The sequence below is a fragment of the Gadus morhua genome, chromosome 10 (genome assembly GCF_902167405.1).
Source record: "Gadus morhua chromosome 10, gadMor3.0, whole genome shotgun sequence".
Classification (NCBI taxonomy): Eukaryota; Metazoa; Chordata; class Actinopteri; order Gadiformes; family Gadidae; genus Gadus; species Gadus morhua.
Window position 1 is genome coordinate 14,562,686 of NC_044057.1, and position 10,000 is coordinate 14,572,685.

Sequence of the window (10,000 nt, forward strand, 5' to 3'; positions counted from 1 at the left end):
TACACACAGCACCAAACCTACACACAGGCATTCACATTTTGTTCACAGGGGAGCACTCAGAAATTCCATCGTTGCTCATCTTTTATCAACAATCAGCCATCAATCATCTTGTCTTCCCTCGGCGACTTCTATCAATCTGTCTGTCCTCCTGAGCACTGCCACCAGCTACCCCAAAAAGACAGACAATCAGATAGACAGACATGGAGACAGAGAGACAGGCAGGAGGAGAGATAGACATACATGGAGACAAAGAGGGAGGAATACAGACAATAAAAGCAGATAAAAATAAAGGCAGTGAGACAGGCTGAAAGACAGACAGATGGACAGACATGGAGAAGAGAGAGAGACAGAGGGACACACAAACATGGGGACAGACAAGCAGACGGATAATACACATACGAAGAAAGAGAGACTGGAATGAGGAGCAGTAGACAAACAGTCAGACAGACAAATGTTCATAATTGAACAGATAGACGGAAGCTACGGGCAGAAGCCGAAGAGAGAGACAGACAAGCCGGCAGCAAGATAGAGAGACGGGAGTGGGAGGCAGAGAGACAGACAGACCGACAGACAGACAGACAGACGGACAGAGGGGCAGGCTGCAGCTGATTAAAGAGTCGTTTGCGGCGATAAGGTGGGTGGGAGAGAGAGAGATGTCAGAGAGCTCGTCAGGTGAGATAAGGGGGAGGGCAAGCTGGGGATGCAGGCTGAGGAAATGGACAGGGGAGGGGGAGGGACGTAAATAGTGTGTGGGTGTGTGCATGTACGTGTTTGTGGGCAGATTAATGCGGGTGTGGGTGTGTCGGGGTGTGTGCGTGCGCGTGGCAGAGGCTGGGGGTGCAGATGTAAGGCTGTGATTGCAGGTTGATGAATAGGTGCGGAGAGGAAAGTAGGGTGAAAAAAAGCGACAGAGAGAGAGAGGGAGTGAGCAAGAGAGAGGGAGTGAGAGAGAGAGAGCGAAAGAGTATCATCCCACATCCACCACAGACGAGTTGCGAGATGCAAGGGGAGTGGACCGCCAAAATATTTACTGTATTTTCCTCAGACGTGTTCCAAAATCCTCATATCCTACCCTTTAGCCAATCAATAACCACGGCCATCTCCCCTCCGCCTGCTGAGTTACTCCTGGCAATCAGAGGGCTACTAATGTTCTGAGCTTCATCCACAGGCCTTCATGGGGGCGTTTAAGATTGGGATTGTTGTTTGTTGCCTTCACGCCCATCTCTCTCTCTCTCTCTCTCTCTCTCTCTCTCTCTCTCTCTCTCTCTCTCTCTCTCTCTCTCTCTCTCTCTCTCTCTCACACTCTCTCTCTCTCTCTCTCTTTCTCTCGCCCTCTCTCTTGCCCTCTCTCTCACCCTCTCTCTCTCTCTCTCTCTCCCTCTCTCTCTCTCTCGCCCTCTCTCTCTCTCGCCCTCTCTCACTCTCTCTCTCTCTCTCTCTCACTCTCTCTCTCTCTCTCTCTCTCTCTCTCTCTCTCTCTCTCTCTCTCTCTCTCCATTTGGGTCTCTGTAAACCCCCTTGGAGGATTTGAAGCACTGTTTTCAAACATTTAATCATGGATTTACCCCCGTCTTAATCCAGCTCAAAGAGTTTGTACTCTTTCGTCTGCTCTATCAAATACGCTGCCTTGAAATGTCCTACGACGGGAGCCCTTCCTTCCTTTGTATTACTTCCTCCTCCTCCTCCTCCTCCTCCTCGTTATAATCACCTCTACACCTCCTCATCTCTTCTTTTCTACCTCTTCCTCAACCAACCACAAATCGGTAGAATCCATCCCTCATGCTTGAGATCCGGATATCGTATCCACGTTGCGTTTGTGAGGCAGACTGAGGAACCACCTGACACCTGCCACACAAGTGACCGCAAACGGCTGCTCGCAATCACAATTCACAAACCTTCACCATCTCCCACCTCTGCCTTGAAAGAGAATATGAGCGCATCTCTTTTACATAATGTGTGAACACGGATTTCTAGAATTCAATAAGTGGGGTTCAAGGGGTGCCGTTTCCATGACAATAATTGCATCTGAATGACGACTGGAAGCCAGAACACAGTTTGTCTGCATGACAATCTGGGAACAGAAGCCTCTTAGCAGCCCTGAATCTGGTTAGGCTAATTGCATTCTAATTTCTCTGTAACTGCGCCTTTCATAGACGAAGATGAAGAAATGAAATGGTATTCCCAGTGGCCATTGTCTTCTTCAACCAAAATATAGTGCCCGGGGAGCCCTGGTGGCTCACCAGGTAGAACACGTACCATATAGGCTCAGTCCTAAACGCAGCGACCCGGGTTCGAGTCCTGCCCGTGGTCATTTGCTCAATGTCCTCCCCTCTATCTTCCATACCTTCCTCTCTATCTCACTCTATAATTAACCATTAAAATGAAAAACATAGTGCCCAAAATTGTATCATCAATCACCTCACCCCATGGGGGAGCCTAACCTGAATAACGGATCAATGAATGAACCAGCCTGATTGTCACGGTACATAGTCACATCCTGTGTTGTCTCTCTTTCCTCCCAGGCCAGGGTGGTTGCCTGCATGACGGCCATCCTCAGCCAGATGGACAACCGCCACTACGCCTCCTACATCGAGACCTTCAGCGGCACCACAGACCTGGTGGTGAGGCAGCAGCAGCCGCACGCCACAGTCCAAGAGTTTGGTCTTCAGAGTGCAGTCTGAGATTCTTCATTCTGTAGCTTGAAGTTCTTAGGACAAGGAAGTGGTCTTCTATGTCCTATAGAAACATACAGTAGTGTTGATGAATGAAGCCAAAGCAATAAGGTAGAACGTACAGGCATGCATAGTCAATAACAGATACAAGCATATTTTGTCATATTCGTAGAAGCTCCCTCTACGTCCCGAAGGCAATCACTGAATCAATCAACCCCGGACAGCAATCACTAAATCCTCACTAAATCAGTGTGACAGCAATCGCACTCTGACAAAATAGCTAAATATACAGGTATCTGTGGCAGTGGCAGGCCGGTAACAAGCCTGTCCACTTATTTCATCAGGCCCAAATGAAATGATCGGTGTGCCTACCTGTCTGTCTACCCAACTACCCGTCTATCTGCGCGCACTCTGCCTGGGCGCTCACTGTGCATGATCTCAGTCTTCATAAAGGCTAGGCAGAGCTGTAGCTAAAGCTAGCGAGCTAGTCACGGATTTGGGGGACTGGCTTAGGAGGGGGGGGGTGGCCTTAGGGGAGGGATGGGGGGGGATTTCTTCGGTTGATTTCTTTCTAAATCTTGCTTACTCAGGCTGGTATCTCCAAAGTTGGCCTCCCTGGCTTTAACAATGGGCCCGAGTCACACACCAGCTGTTCTCACGCAGCCAGTCTCAGTGTGCCCGCCTCTCTCCCTTTAGGACTTCTTGATGGAGAGCTTCCTGCTGTTTAAGGACCTGATCGACGGCCAGCACGTGTATCCCTCCGACTGGATGGCTATGATCATGGTTCAGAACAGGTAGTGTAAACCATCCTTCCATTGTGTTTAATAATACGAAAGCCAGCACTATTTTATGTGCGCACGCACCCATGGCAACCGTCCGCACAGCGCCGATGGGTCTGCCCATCGATCAAACAAACTGCTTATTATACATTCAGTTTTCACAGCGCAGCATTGTGTTGCCTCTATATGGCCACCGGCAGCAACCCAAACAGCACGGCCCATTGGGCTCGGAACTGAAATATTCCCCCTCTCTTTCCGAGACGGGCGGAGCCTATATAAGGGTTCCCCATCTGGACATCTTCTAAATAATAGAAATAGAATAATAGAATAATAGATAACGGAGGGGTGACACGGAACGCTGATGTTTTCCCGAAGTCATCGGGAACGTCGGCGGATGAATGGGAAATCGTGGACACGGCCGGCCCGGGCATCAGGGGCACCGGGCCTTTTCCCGGGGGTCCAGCCCAGCTAAACGCCCCCCTAGGCGGCAGATTAAAAAGAATAAATCTGCAAAAGCAGCGCTTGAGAATGGACGGTGGAAACATGAGGGAGGGTGGAGCAGAGAGGGAGGGAGGGAAGATGAAAGGCCCTCGCAGGAGATGCCGCTAAATGCGGCCAGATCGACAAGGTGTTAGCATCGCTTACGTTAGCGATGCGTCATCATCGTCTCCTGTCCAAAGAACAGCGTTAAAGCTGCCAAGGAACAGTCCAATCGAAATTAAAAAGTGGTTGTCCCCTCTCTAATTTCCTCAAAGACATTGGTGGCATAATTGGCATATCTTGTTCAGTAAATGGGATCAATATTATTTGACATTCGTTTTGTTAAAAATTCATTGGGCTCATTTTATGAGCTCGTAATTTTATTGTTACAATTATCAAGACTTCTGTCTTTGTTGTGCGTGCATGGCGTGCGTGTGTGCGTGCGTGTGTGTGTGTGTATGTGTGTGTGTGTGCGTGGGCGCCACTGGCAACAGCCTCCATGTGTCACGCTATTCAGGCTATGGTAATTACAGTGTTGTTGAAAGGTCTGTTTTAATTAATGTTTGTGTTGGCTAAAGAACCATTTCACTTTTGATGGGTAGTGTATCAGTTAACTAAATAGGGTATTGTTCTCTTTCTCTGTTCTTTGACCATGTGGAGAGAGTGCTAAAGTGCATTATTATAATGGTTCATTATTATTTTACTTAAATTAAATGATTTTCCCAGTCCGGCCCTGTCCATGAAATTCTAGTTCTGGTGTGTATTTTGTGTAGTGTATATTTTGAGTTGTAAATCAAAAAGTCTCGGCAAACCTTGGAGTGGAAAAATATTTATAATAAATTATAATACAGCACTGTAAAATATAAATTAGTTAGATATCAAATTGGAACAATCTGAAGAAGATAATATTATAATATTTACACATTTTAATTGTAAAAAAAGTATGATTTAAAAGTACTTGAAAGACTTCAATCTGTTATCTCAGAAACATCTTTAAATTAAACAGTGGAAGCAGATGAATAACTTGGGGCCCCTGATGGCTTTGGGTCCCCAGAGGACAGGTCCCTATCAATACCGCTCGTACACTTTCCCGCCGGGTCTCCCTTGGCTTATTATCAAGCTCAACCATATTGCTTTCTTAATGTATTCATCCTGCTCGGCCAGCAAGGCCAGACCCCGGCCAGGAGATATCGCTGGTTTGACACCTTTCCTCGAGGACCCTGATTCAGATGGAAGGGAGGAAGGGTAAACGCGATAGAGTTCATTTTCCGCTGCCGACGCTTCTCTGTGGCCCTGTGTCATTTATTCTGGGTTGTCCCCCCCCCCCCCCCCCCCTCCCCCAGCCGGTAATTCAGCGGTCGAGAGCAGGACCTCTCCTCAGACCTCCAGACTGTTGCGGACTGTGTTAGTCAACACCCACGGTGCTATTAAAGGCAATCAAGACACAGCCATCCCAGAGCCTCTCAGCCACCCCCCAACCCACACGCAGACCCACACACACACACACACACACACACCGACGCTCACACACGCAGACTCTCACACACACTACGACACTCACACACACTCCATCTTGCTTGAGGAATTGTTGTCTGCAGTGATCTGTAGGTGGCTTGCATGAGACATAGCGCAGAACCAGAGAGGGAGGGCAGCAGTCTGAAACAATGGCCGAGCTGCCGGCGATGGGAAGACGTTGCATTAGACACATGCAGCGGGAAACTCGGTCTGGCACACTTGTTGCTTTGTGTGTGCGTGTGTCGGTGCGTGTGTGTTCAATTCCGTTTTTTCCATTAGCACTTACTGATAATGACAGGGACTTCTTTGTCAGGCGGCATCACAAACCGAAAATGAGAGCAACTCAGACAGGCAGATAAGATAGATAGACAGAAAGACAGACAGACGGAGGGAAGAGGCTCAGAGTGAATTGGAGGGTGATAAGGAGCACCTTTACTCAAAGGGGTTAGCAACATAATAGGATTCTAGAACAAAGGAGACTCCTGCTCAGGCGTGAGAAAGTAGTGGGTGAGAATAGGGAGGGAGAAGTGAATTAAGCCCTGGATAACAATTACTGATAGTTGTTATGGGATGGACAGGGGTTGACCTCCGGAGCTAAACCTAACCCATATAACACCGACAGATCTGGTTATATATGCATGCAGACTGTCAAGGTGAGGAAGTTTATCAAGTGCATTTGAAGTTATGTTATATAACAGCGAGGGTTATTTTCTGCCTCACACTTTTTAAAACAGTCTGGTGTGAAGTAACAGGTGTATATATAGATATGTGACAAGGCTTATCACGACAGTGATTCTATGTGTTAACGATGAAAAATCGTTTTTTTTATACTTTTATAAATTTATACTGATATATTCTATATTTTTGTTCAGATGTTAGACCCTTATTGTTTAAGTGATGTAGTAAAATAAGATATTTGAGTTTAATGAATGACGATTTAAGTATCAGACAACTTCAATGGCCACCCAAATGCCAACATGGATTTCAGGTGTGCTTGTCATTCAATGCATTATTGCAAACATAAATAAAAAAAGGTGTTTTGATGACCCACTTTTGTTCTTAACCTCATCGTGTTATATAGTGTGTGCACAGTACATTATGATAAGCCATTTATAGACAATACATACCCATGCATCTGCAAATGATTGTATAATACTTTAATGTATTTCTGTGTGTGTGTGTGTGTGTGTGTGTGTGTGTGTGTGTGTGTGTGTGTGTGTGTGTGTGTGTGTGTGTGTGTGTGTGTGTGTGTGTGTTTGGTGTGCTGTTTATATGTGTGTATGTCTCTATTAGAGTCTTCCTGAGAGCCATTAACACCTATGCTGAAACCATGAACCACATGTTCCTGAACAACAATGTCTTTGAAGTACAGGTCAGTCTCTCTCATGCGCTCTCTCTCAAATTCAAGGCTTTATTGGCATGGGACCCAAACGTTTAGATTGCCAAAGCAGGTGAATAGATAGAATATTAAGTACTAAATATCCGTGCATGTGTGTGGGTGTGTGCCATACATATTACATAACGCTAATCCACTTTATCTTTTGGTCTTTTTTCATCCTCTTCCTCACTAGCTGTGGAATAACTACTTCCACTTAGCGGTGGCCTTTATTACCCAGGAGTCTTTGCAGCTTCAGCACTTCTCCCACACCAAGAGGAACAAGATCCTGGCCAAGTAAGACGACGTGAAGAGCCGTATAAACGTTTCATTTTTCGCCGCCGCCCACATCTGCCAGCGCTCCCGACGCTAATCAAATTCCGAGTGATTTGTAATGTATCTCAGCCTATTGACAGTATTACTGTGTAGCCACTCATGGTGCATTGGGACTGTGCGTGCTGTCCTGTCTCAGGGACGAGGCTGTACGTGGGCTGGCTGGAGGTCATTATGGCGCCTATTAGTTCAGTCTAATTCTGTTTCCCACTGGGCCAGTTGTTGTTGGAGATTGACATTAACGCTATTGATTGGCACATTGGTCCATAGCCTAGTGTGTCCCTTCTGTAATCTCTCTCTCTCTCTCTCTCTCTCTCTCTCTCTCTCTCTCTCTCTCTCTCTCTCTCTCTCTCTCTCTCTCACTCTTTCTCTCCGTCTCTCTCTCTCTCACTCTTTCTCTCTCTCTCTCTCTCTCTCTCTCTCTCTCTCTCTCTCTCTCTCTCTCGCTCTCTCTCTCTCTCTCTCTCTCTCTCTCTCTCTCTCTCTCTCTCTCTCTCTCTCTCTCTCTCCCTCTCTCCCTCTCTCCCTTCCTCCCCGGGTAGGTATGGAGACATGAGGAGGCTCATTGGTTTCTCCATCCGGGACATCTGGTACAAGCTGGGTATAAAACCACTCACCGCTGTTTGTTATGGAAACGCCGGAGCCCTGTGATTGGACTGGGACCACCAAGGCTGTTCTAATTGTGTGTGTGTGTGTGTGTCTGTGTGTGTGTGTGTGTCGGACGGATGTATGTATGCTTGTGTGTGTTTATGCTGGGCTGGGTGTGGTGTTTGGTGTCTGGGCGTGTTTGCGTGCTTGTTGTGTTTTTACACCTGTGTGTGCACTTGTGTTTGTGTATGTGCATGTTCGTATGTGTGTGTTTGTGGGACGGATGTATGAATGCTTGTGTGTGTGTGTATGGGGAGGGTGTATGGTGTGTGGGTGTGAGTGCATGCTTGATGTGCGTTTACGTGTGTGTTTGTGTGTGTGTGTGTGTGTGTGTGTGTGTGTGTGTGTGTATATCTGCGCACTGTGTGAGGGTGCGGCTCGGTGTGTGTGCGCTTGCCTGGGGTGTTGGTGCACGTGTGTGCGTTTGTGTCGTGTACGTGCTGTGTGTGCGTTTTGTGCACGCTGTGTGCATGACACAGGGAGCCACAAGATCAACTTCATCCCGGGAATGGTGGGGCCCATCCTGGAGATGACTCTGATCCCGGAGGAGGAGCTAAGGAGAGCCACGCTGCCCATCTTCTCAGACATGATGACCTGCGAACACACACACTTCGGCAACTTCCACAAGGTCAGACGCCATGCACGCACGCGCGCACACACACACACACATGCCGGCACGCACACACGCACACGATGCGACGCACGCGATGTTCAGCTTAAAGCAGAGGGGTAAATATTAGCGAACATGACTTGCATCTCCTCAGAATCACGCCTTGTTTGTTTTCGGTTGCATCTTAAGTTCTTAACCCAAAAGGAAGTTGCTTACAAAAAGCTCTCTCTCTCCATCCGGTCTCACATACGCATAAACCAGGGGAAGAATGAATGAAAGCACGTGTTGTCATGAAGTTGACATGCGCCATTTGATCAGTCGTGCATTTATTACCACCAAACCCTGAGCATAATTCCAGTTCATGTCCCATTACAGCTCTCTAATTGGTCTTTCTCCTTCTCTACCTCTGTGTTTATCTTTGTGTTTGCTGTCCTCTCCCCCGGCCACGTCTGGCTCTCTGTTCCGGCTGGCTCTGTGTTGTCTGTGGGCGTAGTTTGAGAACGAGATCATCCTGAACCTGGACCACCAGGTGGAGGGGGGAGGCGGAGACGTGAGATACATGGAGCTGTTGGAGACAATGTAGGCCTGCAGCACCTACACACACACCACCTCTAGAGGAACACCATATTATACAAATCGCACTCCAACTGTGGTCAGCTTTCACTGCAACCTCAACTACAGTATACACAATCTTACTGCAACCGCCACTGTACACAATGTCAATGAAACCGCCACTGTCATTGCAACCGTGACTAAACAGTCTCACTGCAACCATTACCGTACACATTGTCACTGTAACCGCACTTAACACCCGCTCATTGAATCATGAAACGCTATCAGGGACGGAGTGAAAGAATGGATCTTTACTTCTCCTTCATCTCTGAATCCATAACCACGTGAAGAAGGAAAACAGCCACCACAACAAGGAAGTTAGACATCAGAACGACCACCATTCAGGAGGCTGACCCTCTGCAGAGCCATGAGCGTAACACTTGCTCTCCCTGTCTGGCAGTTTGCTGGAGGACGCCGCGGAGAAGACGGTGCTGAAGTCAGAGGTGGAGCGCTTTGTTGCCCTGGTGAAGGGTCTCCTGCTCCGTCTCCTTGACTACCGCACCGTCAGGAGCGATGACAGCCGGAACAACCGCATGAGCTGCACTGTCAATCTGCTGGTAGGACATTCATATACACACACACTCATAGACACACACACACGCACTCACACGTATACACACACTCATAGACACACACACGCACACACACACACTGACACACACGCATACACTCACACAGATAAACACACACGCACACACACATGCACAGGCACACCACCTCCCACACAGTGCAACATGGGATACTCGTTGGTGAAGGTAAAATCAAATGGGTGGGTCCGCACTCCATTGTGAACAAGCGTTCAGGATGTGATTATGTGATTGGTTCTACAGTGTGCTGATTGTTCAGGATGTTGTGGTTCCACTGAGATAGTGTGCAGGACTACATGTTTGGGAATGGGTTTCACTAACGCAAAATGTAAAATTACTGAAGAAATTCAATAGACACATCCGAGGGACTCTGGGTGGCATTCAAGTTA

The 10,000-nt window shown here is 47.7% G+C and overlaps 1 protein-coding gene across 1 annotated transcript in view; it reads left to right on the forward strand.

Moving 5' to 3' along the window:
- dock2 (dedicator of cytokinesis 2) overlaps positions 1-10,000 on the forward strand; it is a 130,749-nt gene that overhangs the window by 98,489 nt on the left and 22,260 nt on the right. The window contains exons 27-34 of the mRNA XM_030368941.1: positions 2,523-2,621; positions 3,369-3,466; positions 6,740-6,818; positions 7,018-7,118; positions 7,697-7,755; positions 8,282-8,430; positions 8,906-8,991; positions 9,425-9,581. Coding sequence (XP_030224801.1) covers positions 2,523-2,621; positions 3,369-3,466; positions 6,740-6,818; positions 7,018-7,118; positions 7,697-7,755; positions 8,282-8,430; positions 8,906-8,991; positions 9,425-9,581 — 828 coding nt within the window. The remainder of the gene's footprint in view (positions 1-2,522; positions 2,622-3,368; positions 3,467-6,739; positions 6,819-7,017; positions 7,119-7,696; positions 7,756-8,281; positions 8,431-8,905; positions 8,992-9,424; positions 9,582-10,000) is intronic.